General features: G+C 39.7%; 1 protein-coding gene, 1 long non-coding RNA gene and 3 other non-coding genes across 5 annotated transcripts; 4 read left to right on the top strand and 1 right to left on the bottom strand.

Annotated features, from left to right (window-relative positions):
* Positions 1-59: 59 nt before the first annotated feature.
* LOC102780896 (uncharacterized) lies at positions 60-2563 on the top strand. The gene is made up of 6 exons (XR_437073.3): positions 60-178; positions 919-969; positions 1217-1275; positions 1451-1494; positions 1791-1859; positions 2026-2563. It is a non-coding gene; the product is annotated as an uncharacterized LOC102780896 (long non-coding RNA).
* On the top strand, positions 1007-1144 carry LOC118454533 (small nucleolar RNA SNORA16B/SNORA16A family). Its single transcript, XR_004843774.1, has one exon. It is a non-coding gene; the product is annotated as a small nucleolar RNA SNORA16B/SNORA16A family (small nucleolar RNA).
* On the top strand, positions 1576-1706 carry LOC118454534 (small nucleolar RNA SNORA44). Its single transcript, XR_004843775.1, has one exon. It is a non-coding gene; the product is annotated as a small nucleolar RNA SNORA44 (small nucleolar RNA).
* On the top strand, positions 1892-1963 carry LOC118454536 (small nucleolar RNA SNORD99). Its single transcript, XR_004843777.1, has one exon. It is a non-coding gene; the product is annotated as a small nucleolar RNA SNORD99 (small nucleolar RNA).
* A 508-nt stretch (positions 2564-3071) lies between the features above and the next one.
* LOC102780608 (CTP synthase 1) lies at positions 3072-14570 on the bottom strand. Its single transcript, XM_006795237.3, has 18 exons — positions 14372-14570; positions 11098-11280; positions 10849-11019; positions 10657-10757; positions 8470-8586; positions 8107-8190; positions 7109-7189; positions 6874-7025; positions 6642-6774; positions 6236-6324; positions 6038-6132; positions 5863-5925; positions 4323-4366; positions 4137-4233; positions 4002-4057; positions 3711-3807; positions 3468-3612; positions 3072-3389 (listed from the first exon to the last, which is right to left on the bottom strand). The coding sequence occupies exons 2-18, from the start codon at positions 11264-11266 to the stop codon at positions 3305-3307; spliced, it is 1779 nt and encodes a 592-aa protein (XP_006795300.2). The 5' UTR covers positions 11267-11280; positions 14372-14570; the 3' UTR covers positions 3072-3304.
* Between the last annotated feature and the right edge of the window lie 1045 nt (positions 14571-15615).

Raw genomic sequence — 15615 nt, 5'->3', positions numbered from 1 at the left:
GAGGAGGAGTGCGATACTACATATCCCACTATTCAACCGGTCCGCGTGAGTAATGCGAGCCAATCAGCGCACCGCCGCCAGACATCAGAGTGAGTATATAAGAACAGCGGGCCTTGCTGCTTTCTCTCTTCCTCCTGTAGTCTTCCATGCGAGCGGAAGTCCCCAAGAAAGAGCTATGGTAAGCGTTATGCTGGTGTTGTCGATTATTAAGGTTATGTGTCCAGGTATTTACATTAATTATGCGCAGCTTTTAAATCCAGTCCATCTCGACAGAGAACTCATTATTTGGTTATAACATTAATATAGCGCTTTTAGCGTAAGTGAGTGAACGACCTTACGTTAGCTTGTATCTACAGCCATAATGCTTGAGTAGTTAATACTTTGGGATATGTTGTATAGTCTTGTTTTTATAATCAACACTTCTTGCTGACTTGTCATATAACTGGGAAGTCGACAGTAGACGTACCTAGGCTTTAGTGGCCATGCTAAGGGTTAGCTATAGCTTAGCTTGCTGATAGCTTAGCTTGGACGCTAATGGGTTTGTACCACGTGGCCAGGGGTGGATCTTGAGAAATTTTCTTAGGGTGGCATGGAAATCAGGTTAGGTGGTAAAATCAAAGCCATTTATTTAAACGCATGCAGTTGTTACATACTTATGTATTATATATGTCATTATGCAATATATTGTTTTAGAATTTGTTTAATAATTGTAGTTTGGCTCAACATGTTAATGCTAGCTTATTTTAATAAACATTAGCCTTTAAGGCCTCTGATGTTAATAACATTGATGTCATTGTAACAAACTTAAACTACCCTTAGAATCAAAATTAGACTAGATGCAGTTTGTTATGAAAGGTGATGGCACAGGCAACTGTTTTCAACACAACTAATCTTTAATCTTCTTTATTTTGTCTCTAGGGTCTATTTGAAATGGCAGTTCAACCTTGTTTCCCAATATGCAGAATGCAAGTGAGTCTTTAAATTAAAACTAGTTGTCCCATCGTGAAAAGGCTCCTATCGAAGCCGTTCATGCTCCCATGTAGCAGTGAACGGTCAAAAGGAAGCCGACATGAAGACTTTCACCGACGGTCGCTGTTCGGTTTTGAAAATGACTGCTACAGCAACATTTAGGGGAAGGACATTGATCAGTGACTTATCCCAGGATTAAATGCAAACTTTCAAAGAAATGTAAGTGATTTGCCTTGTCTTCCAACAGGTACTGGGCGACACCAAAGGTGCAAGGCCAAAACCATCAAATGAGAACACAACATGCAGGTAACTCTTCAAAATATTTCAGACAATCCTGGCTGTGATGACAAACTTGCCCTCACTGATCTAGTCTTGATTGAGACTTATTCTTCCTGAGCCACATTTATTAAAACTTGATGGGATTGACTGACTTTAATCAATGTTTGTTGGGGCAAAACGACTGACCAAATTTTCTTGTTAGGTGAATGGAGACCTGTCGTTTGTAAATGAAAACTGCTCATTCAGGTAAGAGTTCACCTTTTACTTATATTTTTTGTATTTTTTTTTTTTTTTTTTTTTTTAAAAAGGCCACTTATGTCCCTGTTCCAGCATGCTATCCTAAGGGTCGGCACTTGTTTGTAGTGCCATGCTCTCCAAGTGCATGCAAGAAAACAGGGTGGTCTTTGACTGCTGTGGCCACTCTGTGCCATCAGCAGCCACTCAGCTGTCCTACAGACATCTGCTAGAAAAATAGACTAAGCTAACATGCAACTTGTGATCTCACTTTTTTTTTTTTTTTTTTTTTTTTTATTGAACTTTAGGCGTCTATCCGCTTGACCTCTTGGTGTTGCAGAGCTGTAACGAAGTGCATTCACATCTGTAATTTTCAGGTATGTTGATGCTGAAATTGGTCAGTGGTTATTTTGATCTATGATGACCTTAATACATTGTTGACTTCTGGATGAAGCTTGCGGATATGGGACTGAGATCAGTGCATAATGAGAATGTTTACAGGAAGTTTCTGAATTTGGCTAACCTGAGGTGTTTATTTTTCAGGTATGGTGCTACGTTGGGAGTGTCGTGACATTTCCATGACAGAATTGCTGCCAACTTTCCGGCTAGGTACAAACACTACTGAAGAAAACAACTTGGATCGGAGCTTTCTTGCAGCTGTGAAATGCATGAATCAGTTGACCTAGCTCTTTAACCTCCTAAGACCTGAACTTTTCCATGGCATGCATTTTTAATTTCTCTTTGATATTTGGGCTGATTGGGACCTGATGAATGTAAAAACAAAGAATTGCCAGATTTTTTATTTTATTTTTAAACCTAATTTGTTTCCAAGAAAAATTAGAGCCACAGATGAGGATATTCATATAAAATCTAAATAGAACAGTAGCAGTACAATGTCCTCGTAAGTGGATATCAGGTCCTTGTAGCACAACATTGAGTATTTTGGTCTAAATAAGCCAAAATGTGACTTCCACATATGTGGACGCCAGGTCCTAGGAGGTTAAGGGCTGAACCTAAGAAAATGAACCCTGTGTGTGACAATTGCAGATTGTAATAAAACTGACTTGACTACCTCTGGAAACTTGTCTGTAACATGATCAAAAGAAGGGAGACATTGAACTATGCTACAAACTGTTTGTAGCACATTTATTTACATTAAGGCCACAACAGTACTGTGGTGGTAGAGTGGCATCAGAAACAAAAGTTTCTTTACAACAGTATGCCACAGGTGACAAACCCTGTGAAAGTCAATGAGGAAGCTGGAGTAGAAAACTAATCACACGCCATGTTGTATGCCTGCAGTAGGTGACCTAATTTGAGACCTCTCGACTTGTAGCTGTACAAATAGCAAAATAGACTAGTCACAATTATTGCTGACCTGTTGCAATAAATGTGAAGACGTTAAGCTAAACTTCAGATATGATCCATTAAAGTGAATTAAACTTGAAAGATGGATAATCGGGAAACCTGTAACTCCCATGTTAAACCAGTTTCTAAAGTGCTGTTGTAGAAATGAGTGACAACTGATTAACCACTCAAATTCATAGTTCTGTGTTCTGTAACCTTTATAGGAAGAGCAAAAACGAATATTAACAGTTTAAATTTTATTTAAACACTATGGTTTTCAGTGGTTTGTTTCATGAGCGTACTTTACTCTAGAGCTGAAAGTCTCATAACTTAATCTGCAGCTGCCTGTAGTCACTTCTTTACTCTAGGAAATGCCAGCCCTATCTGTGTGAACAGTACAGTTTTCCAACACTTGAGACAACTGATGGTAGGACACTTAATTAAAAAATGTGTTAAAATATCTTCCACAGATGGGTCATTCATTGGAGAGTGAAGGAAGTTTCAGTTCTGATATCTCAGAGTCTGGTGTGCTGCTGCCGCTCCGATCGCTGTATGTGTCCCTGTGTGCCACAGAAGCAGTCTCAATTAGTATGCATACCTTTAGAACATGAGTAAACTGAGACATACACTCTATTTACCGTGGAGATAGACGGCAGCCTTTCTGTAAGTAGCTCTGCAGCTTTCCAGCAGCAGCAAGCAACAAACCAAGGTAGGGGGGTGATGGCTTGATGGGGCGTGAAGTGAACTCGGGATGATACTGCACACCAACAAAATATGGATGATCTGGAAGTGGAGAAAACAATTTTAAACAGTCTGTTGAAGGTTTCACAGAAAAGGTTGATATATTAAAACTGAAAATAATTCTGTTTGCTTTTCTGTACCATCAAGCTCAATGACCTCCATCCTCTCTCCTTCCACATCCTGACCTACGAAGCGGAAGCCGTTCTCATCAAAGTGGCTCTTAAGCTCAGGGTTGACCTGTTCACAAAAACAAGGTATACATTTGGATCACAGGTTGAGCAGGTGACCATATGCCAAAAGATTAAATGCGGCGCTTTGGGTTCAACCCTGAATCGGCCCTTTGCTTATACGTCTGTCCCCCACTAACTCTATCCAATTTCCTGTTTCTTCACTGAACACTTAGTGATGATGAAATATTAGTTCAGCATTACCTCAAATCGATGTCTGTGCCTTTCATCCACATACTCTGCATCTCCATAGAGCTTTCCTGGAATACAGAAGAGCTGTAAGCACAGAGCAACAGTTCATCACCGGCTGGTCCAGGTTGAACTAAAAGCTTTTCTTACGCAGTGTGCTGTTGGTGGTTTTGAAAATGGTCCGTCTTTTCCCAAGCCTCATGGTGCCACCCATCTGTCCGGGGTTGTGTTCTGGCATATCAATCACCTGCAAAGATTAAAATGAAAGGATGGATTTTAATATACAGTTACAGTGCATGCAGGAGTCAGGTTGTTTGTGCAATGCATAAAACTTACCACGGGATGCTTTGTTTCTGGGTCAAATTCAGTCGAGTTGGCATCTAAGTATGAAACGGAACAATATGCCATTAGTTATTTTAATCAACAGTCAGCCACCAGTGCCCACCTTTTGTGAGTAGGAGAGGCATTTCAAGCTGAAAACTGACTATGCTTTGAAGAAAGCTCCCATTCCCACACCTCTCTCAAATAACTATGCTGTATCAAACACGTTGTTTTGACAGACTATCTTCTGTATTTTCAAGGTTCAATATTAGCTTTACGGCTGCTGCAAAGTTGACAAGAAGGCGGACACTGGCTGGAACCAGTGTTTACGGCGTGAGTTTATTAATTTATTGAAGTTAGAAGAAACTGTTACGGATTCAAATATTGGGAATGGATACAAGAGGAAAACCAAAATAACAACACTGGTCCGGCCGGGTCAAGTCAAACGATGATTTAATGAACACACGCGTGGGAGATGGACACCATACACAGACAGCATCAGATCTCAAAATGGTGGAGCCTTGATCAAACTCTTATAGCCTCTAGTGGCCCCCTCCTAATCATCAGAGCCTAAACATTCTTTCTCACACAGCGCCTAAGCTACGACCTTGGCTCCCTGTTTATCTGCTCCTGATGAAATGGGGCAGTATGCTCTGTTCTCTTCTAATCAGACAAATGAGACGATGACTTTCTGTGAACAGTATTTCTTATAACTCAGCAGTATAATGCATCATAAAACAATATCATTCATTCACAATAAATCAACAGTCTAATGTAATGCAAATCAGTTTACCAAATGTAATAATTATCACCTTCTTCTAGTTCAGGAGCATAATGCAAACTGAAACTACATAATAATTCACAATCTTTAATTAGGGGTCTAACATGGCATAAAATAATATCATAATCCCACATAACGTTTTTGAAGATCAGAAGGCTAGGTTTAAGTATTATAGGAACCGCCTTTACAAAACTAAAAGTACAAGAACTGGACTGATGCACAGCGGGAACAGACATCTGAACCTTTGCTAGTTAAGCTGCTAAAGAAACAAGTACTTGTTTTTTTCCCCCCCAAATACATTTCCAGGCACAACTGGCGCTGCAATTTCCCACAAAAATAGTATGACATAAGAAAAATAAATTTGCCCAATTCCAGGCGAACCTTAACAATTGAGATCGAGGGTATTGCAGGAAAATCGGGACTTTTGACTGAAAAACGAAGTAGGCAATGGGGTTCTTTTTTATTCCTCCACACACAAGGACACACAATCAGATTATAATGGTCCTCTTTGGATCTACCTATACGTACCCACAAACATTCTCAATGATGAAACCTAACATAGATATAGATCCTATGTTCATTACCTATCCATCCAAAATTATTGTATACATGGAACAATATACATTTTTCATCTATGAAATTTCAATCATTTATTAATTACCTACATCACTCAGCATTACATTAAAAGGTAATGTAAATAACATTTAGCACGATGCAGTGTTTTCCTGCTTTGTTTCTTCTTCTTTACTGTGAAGATAATATCAAAAACATTACCTGTCCAGCCGAGCACGTTCCTGGCAAACTCGCATACAGCCAACTGCATTCCAAGACACACACCTGCAGAAATATGAACACCAGTCAAGTAGTGTTTCTGATGCTGCTACTTACTGACATTAAATATGGAGTACGATAATAAAACACGTAATGTGATCCGCAGAAACTCTTGTACCGAGGAAGGGTTTTTTCTGTTTCCTGGCCCAGTTGATGGCATGAATCTTTCCTTCAGTTCCCCTCACACCAAAACCTCCAGGAACCAGGATGCCACTGAGGACAGTGGAAACATTGTCATGTTGATAAAAGTCCCATTTTAATATTCAGGCTAGATTATCTAGTGAGACAGGACATTGTGCTCCTACAGGGCACTCACTCAGAGCTGCAGAGTTTTTGCCACGCCTCGTGGTATTTCACTGGGTCCTCCTGCAGAGTGCTTGGCTCCAAATTAGCAGAGTCTATATACTGAGAAGAGGAGATGTTCACAGCTTACATGACTGGTCTAAAGGCACAAGTCAAGTTGTTTAAAACACCCCCCCCCTCCCAAAAACAAACATAACCAAACAAAAACCCCCAAACTAAAATCAACTATTTAATCACTAATCATAACTATCAACACTTTCCCCTACTCTAGAGCCGTAATACCTTTAAACTTCAGGGTACTGCAAAGACTGTCATAGCCATGGAATACAATGAGGAAGCACTAAATCTAGGAGGAGCTGGCTTCACTTTGAACCATGTCTACATCATTTGAGCTAAAGACTATGATTCTGTGTACATACCTTAACCTCCAACTTGTGGCTGATGGCGAGTGCAGAGTGTTCGAGAGCCTTTATAACAGAAGCATAGGAGTCTGAGAACTTTGTGTACTTCCCCACCAGTGCGATAGAGCAGTGCTCTAGCAGTCTGTCTGACCTGTGAGGAAAAATATGGGCATCCATTTATTTCTCGGTCTTCTCTGGAGGACAATGACTTCTCATGGGAAAGGTTCAACCCACAAAGGTGCTCACTCACCTGTCAGACATCTCCTTCCATTTAGTCAGCATCTTCCTTGGTCTGGTCTCTATTGGCATATTCAGTCTCCTGCTCAAGTAGCTCACCACACCCTGATCTTCCAGCAGTAATGGCACTCTGTAGATAGATGACACATCGTGCACACAGATGACCTGGAAGAAGACAGGTCATCCATTTTAGATGCTTATGGAGAGAGCTTTATGGCTTAATCGAGCCTGACAGGTGCTTCACCTACCTGCTGAGGCTCCACGTGGCAGAACATTGAGATCTTTTCCTTGACAGAGTTCTCCAGCGCAGTCGTACAGCGGCACATGATCTGCCAGTGACAAACAAACAAACAGAAAAACCTTTAAAGATCCGATTCCAAGTTTGTCCAAATTTGAACTTTGCCACATGTAGCACACATGAGGCTGGGTTCAAGTAAGAAAATATGTGTCCTCTTGCATGACTTCTCTTTTTAAATTTATAGAAATCTGTGTGAGCACCTTTCTTCATCTTACAGTCCTGATTATGTGCAAGCTGGCAATGGCCTCCATCTCCATTCTGACTAAATTTCTCTTTTTTTGTACTGTGACTTGTAGGCAAGGAGGCTTTAATTTTTACTTGATTTAATGTTTCAGCAGGATCATGTCCATTCTGTTTCAGCAAAGCTTCCCAGGAAGTTAAAACCATCATATCATCAATGCAGAGTACCAGCATGAACGCATCACCCCACTATACCAGTGATCTAATAGTCTTGCTTTATCCTTTAAAGGGGTCATGTTTTAGTGCAAATACATCATGTACAAATACAAAACTGCTTGCAATATTATCAGAATGCTAGCACTCCAATTACTAGTCACAGTTAAGGGTCTGTGGTTGGTTGATGGTGACTGTACAAAGAGTTTGCACAATTTTTCCATACAGCGGTAATAAATGGTTAATCCATTTTTCATTTGAAGAAGCAGATTGGAGCAGCATTTAAAGTTCAGGCACCTGAAGTGTGTCAAATATGGAAAAAACAAAACAAAAAAACCCCAGATAATCAGAAAAGAGGGCAAATACTTTCATGGCACTCCAATCCCTGGTTGCCTATAGTGAAATTATGAATTAAGAGTCAAAGAATGTTTTGCACATAAAACATCTGGGTTTCAACATGTAAAACATGCCACTCAAAAATCCATTTTAATTCAGAAATGTAATTTAAATGCAAATGAGGCATCAAACATGTTTATGTAATAGCAACTCACTCACCAGATCAGGAGACAAGCCTAGGCCTCTCAGCTCTCTCACACTGTTCTGTGTCGGTTTGGTCTTTTGCTCTCCTGTTGCGCTGGGCTGGACACAACCATGCAAACAACAAACCGGTACATAATGAGACAGTCTACAACAATCACCCTCTAAAAGCTAGTTTCATTTCTTAGAAGTAAGCAACACCTCATTAAAGCAGAACAAAATCTGGGCACAACTTTCAGTATTTTTCTTACCAAATACTCACCTTTTTTTTGAACAGGGCTGAATAAGAGTGCATATTTGCATTAAAGCCACATTCAGGTATGCAGAAGTTTCACATGTTTGTTAATTGTAAGGTGAGATATAAAAGTATGGCTGTCTTACCTGTGGTATCAAACTGACATGAATGTTACAGAAATTCTCCCTCTTCACTTTAAACTGGAACTGCCTGAAGGCCTCGATGAATGGCATGCTCTCTATGTCTCCGACAGTCCCTCCCAGCTACAAACACACAAATATTGGCAGTGACCATCGAGGTGCGGGGTCTAAAGCTAGACCCTAATGACATTTAATCAAAATACAGGGAATCTCTGGTGATCAATGACAGTTATTCAGCCCTTAACAGCCTATTGATATTACGCTTTATGGCATACCACACTCCTGAAAATGTACCAAGTGAGACACTATAACAGAGCAGATTATCCTACCACACTCATGAGTTTTCCCTCCCGCTTTTTAACAGATGCCACCTCAAGATGCACAGACAGGAAGTCGGGCACAATAGTACAGAAAATCCAGTCATTTTTCAAAATACAAGACCACACGCAGAGTAAGACAGAGCTTCTTCTGAAAGATTCTTGGGAGTCCTTTTAAAACCAGACCGAGGAAAGAACGCAACTGTGCTGGAGACATGATGTTGCAGAAATACAGCCAGTGTATTTCAGGGTCTATCTGATACCCTCATTTAGGTGGTGTTCCTGTTCAATACTTTGTAGAACCACCTTTTGCTGCAATTACAGCTGCCAGTCTTTTAGGGTATGTCTCTACCAGCTTTGCTCATCTAGAGACTGAAATCTTTGCCCATTCTTCTTTGCAAAACAGCTCCAGCTCAGTCAGATTAGATGGACAGCGTTTGTGAACAGCAGTTTTCAGATCTTGCCACAGATTCTCGATTGGATTTAGATCTGGACTTTGACTGGGTCATTCTAACACATGGATGTGTTTTGTTTTAAACCATCCCATTGTTGCCCTGGCTTTATGTTCAGGGTCGTTGTTCTGCTGGAAGGTGAACCTCCGCCCCAGTCTCAAGTCTTTTGCAGACTCCAAGAGGTTTTCTTCCAAGATTGCCCTGGATTTGGCTATTTTGACAGCTTCCCTGTCCCTGCTGAAGAGAAGCACCCCCAGAGCATGATGCTGTCACCACCATATTTGACAGTGGGGATGGTGTGTTCAGAGCGATGTGCAGTGTTAGTTTTCCGCCACACATAGCGTTTTGCATTTTGGCCCAAAAGTTCCATTTTGGTCTCATCTGACCAGAGCACCTTCTTCCACATGTTTGCTGTGTCCCCCACATGGCTTGTGGTAAACTGCAAATGGGACTTCTTATGGTTTTCTGTTAACAATGGCTTTCTTCTTGCCACTCTTCCATAAAGGCCAACTTTGTGCAGTGCACGACTAATAGTTGTCCTATGGACAGATTCCCCCACCTGAGCTGTAGATCTCTGCAGCTCATCCAGAGTCACCATGGGCCTCTTGGCTGCATTCCTGATCAGCGCTCTCCTTGTTCGGCCTGTGAGTTTAGGTGGACAACCTTGTCTTGGTAGGTTTACAGTTGTGCCATACTCGTTCCATTTCTGAATGATTGCTTGAACAGTGCTCCGTGGGACGTTCAAGGCTTGGGAAATCTTTTTGTAGCCTAAGCCTGCTTTAAATTTCTCAATAACTTTATCCCTGACCTGTCTGGTGTGTTCTTTGGACTTCATGGTGTTATTGCTCCCAATATTCTCTTAGACAACCTCTGAGGCTGTCACAGAGCAGCTGTATATGTACTGACATTAGATTACACACAGGTGCACTCTATTTAGTCATTAGCACTCATCAGGCAATGTCTATGGGCAACTGACTGCACTCAGACCAAAGGGGGCTGAATAATTACGCACACCCCACTTTTCAGTTATTTATTTGTAAAGAATGTTTGGAATCATGAATGATTTTCGTTCCACTTCTCACGTGTACACCACTTTGTATTGATCTTTCACATGGAATTCCAATAAAATTGATTCATGTTTGTGGCTGTAATGTGACAAAATGTGGGAAAGTTTAAGGGGGCTGAATAGTTTTGCAAGCCACTGTATTTCACGGGTTATCCTACCTGGCTAGCTAGCATTACATTTGCATAATTACACGTTAGAATGGCGTGGTGGCCATTCTAACGTGTAATTATGCAAATAAATAAATGTAATAATACATGTTATTGAAAAGAAACCTGTTTTTAGGATTAAGAAATCAAATCAGCATAGAAAAAAAATAATTTTTTCATGTAATCATACTTCATTCGAGCAGTCAGCCTACCTCAATTACACACACTTGAGGTTCTATATCGTCATCATCAACTGGCACTTGTGCCTGTTTCATAACCCATTCCTGGATTGCATCTGTGATGTGTGGCACCACTGGAAAAGAGCAAAGCATAAAATGCGTGTTCGGTTAATGACTCATCTTTGACATTACCATCCTTCTCTAAATGACCTGACCGTTGCATACCCTGCACAGTCTTGCCCAAGTAGTCTCCCCTCCTCTCCTTGTTGATGACTGACTGGTAGATCTTGCCCGTGGTTAGGTTGTTGTCTCTTGTCAGCCGGATGTCGAGGAAGCGTTCATAATTCCCCAGATCCAAATCAACCTCACCCCCATCATCCAGCACAAATACTTCACCTGGACAGAGTGAGGGGTAAACAATTAGATGACAAGCCTGCACATGTTCATTTATACTGAATATCTCCGCTGACGTACCGTGCTCATAGGGCGAAAAAGTGCCTGCATCTATGTTGATGTAAGGGTCAATCTTAATTGCAGTCACGTGCAGGCCACATGACTTGAGGATCGTGCCCACACTGCTTGCAATGATGCCTTTGCCGATACCTGAGATGACTCCTCCAGTTACTAGGATGTACTTCATCATTGTTGCTCTGGTACCTGGAGGTAAATGAGTGATTAGAAAGCAACAGTAAACCACTAATAACTAGTCAGACATTTAAAATAGTCATTTTCAGAAGCTTACCCGCAGTAAATTATTGGCCCACATTAAATGTGAATTAATAATTCTTTGTTTGTTGATAACATATTTGTTCAGTTGTTGTTGCTGTTCAATTTTCTCCAGGCACTTTGGTCTTATTGATGCATTCTGACTATTGTTCCTCTTAAGACCTTATCAAAGTAAAGGTCTCTAGATAGGCTATTATCATATCATGCGATAAGATGAAATACCAGAATTGCCGGACAAAAACAAAGATAAGATATGATTATAACAATGTAGCGTATTAGCATATATTGGCTTCAACCTCTAGTTGCGGTTAGCGATTACATTTGAGCATGAGTGACTACAATCTTGTTTCCCTTAAACAGTTATCATGTGACCAAGCCAAATTCTACTTTGTTCAGTCTATGACCAAAAACAAAAAAAAACTAGAAAAATTTGCATTTCCTGCGAAAATGCAGTGTGGATGCTTTAAAGCTGAAGCTGTCTGCAAAAACTAGCTGAAAAAGCTGAAAAGTTGCAGAAATTGTAAAAACTTTGCAGAAACAAAGGAACTTTGCTAAAATGTAATAACTTAGCAGAACTGCAATATCTTAGAGGAAGCATAATACTTGGCAGAAATACAATAGCATAGCAGAACTTAGCAAAAATATTGTAACTTACCAGAAACATAACTTCTTAAAAATACAAGAATTTAGGAGAAATAGTATAAGATAACAGAAAGAATATATTTAGCCAAAAATACTTAAACATTACAGAAACACTACTGGGAAAGAGAGCGGGCGGCTTGAAAACAGGTTGATGAGCAGTCAGAATTAGATCACGGTGAGAGGCGAAAAACACCGTTTTTTGGAGTTACAAAATGTCGTGTAACTCAAAAACTAGGTGGACTAGAAGCATAATTCTTGTACTGGGTGAATCACCGGACTTTGGTGTACTTTGACTGCGATTTTCATTGCTCTTTGTACAACCGTCGCTGAGATATGACGAGAGAAGAAACGGCACACCTCAGATACGATTGGCTGGCTGGGAAGCCGTGCAGGCCCTGATTTGTAAATTTGAATGTCTCAGTCCTCACAGAGGATTGGCTGCCTGGGGACTTGGCAGTAATATATAGAAATAGTATGATTAAGCATAAATACTACATTTAGTAGAAATACTATGTTTTAGCACAAATACTATAAAAAGCAGAAATACTATAATTTAGCAGAAATACTATGTTAAGCACAAATACTATAAAAAGCAGAAATACTATAATTTAGCAGAAATACTATAAAAAGCAGAAATACTATAATTTAGCAGAAATACTATATTAAGACACTCAGTGATTGTGTGGATGCCTTAAAGCATCCACACAATCACTGAGTGTCTTCATTTGTGTGTGTGCGTGTCTGTGTGGCTTCTTTGTAGAATAACTTTAGCATATCAAATAAAGTGAAGCAAATTGCTACCTTCATCCTAGGGCTGTGTTGTATCATATCGTCTGCCAGTACAAATTTTTATGCTATATAACAATGTTGTATTGAAAAATTATTGGTATAGCAAAATCATCAATCACACGTAAAGTGCAACCAGGCAGCAAAGTCTGGGATGCTAGTAGCTGGTGTATTATAATTGTAACCCCATTGTAAACAAATGACTCCACTGGGAGTCGCTGGAGCACTATTTACATTACATACCACATGCAGAGAAAAATGGATGGAAATAACTGATGTCACTTCCATATTGCAAGTTAATGGCAAAATCCTTTTTGTTTTCTTCCTCAACTTGAGTCTTAATACAGTGGGATATATGACAGTGAATAATCTAATGGTACCATTTTAACGTTTTTGATGTAAAAGACCAGTTGTGTGTCTGTGTTCTAATAATTCAGTGGGAAAAAAAAGTTTTTGTCTTTTTAGGTAAACTTTAACCATGTGGGACATGTGGCTGGTCAAAACAAGATACATTACTAAAAATAAGAACTTTTTTTTTAACATTTTCTTCATTTTCATAGTAGACTCAACTTGATTGTGTATTAAAATAATACTGGAATGAAGGAAAGGCCAACTTGCTAAAGAATGAAGTAGTTAAAAGCTTTGGAATTTGGTGAACCTCGAGTTAGAAAGTTTTGCGGCCATTATCATACATTATCATGCTGCCTATTGAGCTGGGTTACATTGCAATATACGTATGATGTGCAGATGTTTAACAGGAAAGCTAAATATGAACAAATCAGTATTCAGCAAAGAAAAACTCAGTAAAGTTAACAGACCAGACCACGTATGTCCTCCTCTTTGTACAAAAAAATGGACCCCCAAACTAATTTTGTTTTCAGGTAAATAGAACTTAAGTAAAAATAAAAGTAACGTTACATAGGCTCGAAGGTCGACAACTAAATGTGTTTCAAAGTATGTCTAAAAACACACTGTGTCGTATTACGACCCTGAAAAACTTCGTTTTTGTTTTTTTTTTTAATACATGAAGCATGGCTCTCTGGAAGCACGAGCAGACCCGCGCGGCACAGTTGCAAATTTAACAAAACCAGCCGGTACAACTAGCTTTAAGCTAATGGTCAACATCGTTACGAGAGTTATTTTCAGCTACAGCAGACCAAGGCGGTCATTAGTATCTAAAATAGACAAAGGAGATGCATAAGATTTGCTAAACAAGATATCAATTTCGTTAGTTTCTTTAACTACAAAGGGTGGCTAATGTTCCATTTCTATCAAGCCTGCCAAATTGTTACGATACCCAACAAGGCTTTCAAAATAAAAGCGATGTTTAGTATTTAAAACCGCGTACGTAACAATTTATATTCTCAAATTTCTAAACGTTGCCAACCAAATCTAAACTAAGCCCTATGTTTCTTGTTACGAGAATGTGAGCTGTAATATAACCAATAATTTCTACAATAATATTAAGAAGATATTCCGAGTTGAATTTTATTTTGTTTTATTCTTACCGGAAGCGAGACGTATTCGTTTACCTTCACATAATTTTCTACCTAGCCAACCACAACCTCTGTATCTCTATCAGATTTCAACTCACCGAAATATTCCGCAACCAAAGACTCCTCTGTAAAAGGATCGTCAGCGACGCAAACAGTTAGCAGGACCTTTCGAAATTTCGAATTTTGGTACTGTGATTCCCTAAAATTCTATCTATCCACAAACTAGCCCCACACGTGTATGAAGCACGACTGAGGGCTGTTCTACGTCATTCAACACGCTTACGACAACGATATGTTACCTTCAGGTACGCCTCGGAAACTACTGCGGCCTTCGGTGGGGGTTTTTGGTTTCCACGAGGTTGACCAAATAAAAGCCTGTATGCATCCCTGTATGCAGTTCAGCACAGAGGAATCTGACTAGCTGACAAAAGACAAACACCTATTATCATAGAAAAATGCTGATACTTAAATAAAAAAGAAAAATAAACAAAAAACCTACCTGATGCAAATTAATTAATAAAATGGAGACTTTATTTCTGAGAGGCCAGTCAGAATAATTTTTAATCACATTGTCTGTAGAACCACTTTTTTGTCCTTTTTTGTGCGATTAAAAAAAAATGTATTTATGTTTATTAAGTCCAATTCCTCAGATTTACAATAACCTTTTTGTTCTTTTTTGTTGTTGTTTTAAATCATTGGCCCTTGAAGGCAACACCGTTTGTATTTTTGGATCAGCAGGGGGAGCTCATGTTTCATGGTTAATGGGCGGAGAGGGAAAAAATGGCACCCCACCCCCCTCACACACACCAGGCATCTATCTGCCTTATATCATCTTGCTTGGAGCCCCCTTGCATTGTGCATATTTTAAGTAGCTGAGAATCTCAATGTCTTGCACAATTTATGTGAAAACAAATTTGTTCACACCGCATTCATTCTTTTAAGTGCACACTACACCAGAATAAGTACAGCACAATCATTGTTCAATAATAGAATAAGCTATGGTGTCCTGACAATAGACGTAACAGTGTATCAGTGTGAATCCAGTGATAATGGATGTTTCACAGAAGCAACAAAGCAAAGCTCAATTGGTCTTGGAGCAGAAACACATAAATGGCTCGAGGGAGAGTTGAGGTTACAGCACACCAGCTCCCCTTTCTCCCACTGACACAGAACGAGACTTTATACAATAAATGACCAGAGTGCAAAGTGGTTAGTTACAGTGTGCTGCGGAAAGGTCAACGATCTTGTGGTGTGAACCGTGGTGTATAATCTTCATTATGCTCAGTGAGATATGAAGTCTCAATTTTGCCACACTGTGACTCACTCAGGTTGAACAACAAGA

This window comes from Neolamprologus brichardi, chromosome 22, assembly GCF_056152115.1.
Source record: "Neolamprologus brichardi isolate AB-2024 chromosome 22, ASM5615211v1, whole genome shotgun sequence".
Lineage (NCBI taxonomy): Eukaryota > Metazoa > Chordata > Actinopteri > Cichliformes > Cichlidae > Neolamprologus > Neolamprologus brichardi.
Note: the sequence above shows the minus strand (reverse complement) of the source record. Positions and strands in the feature narration are given on the sequence as shown.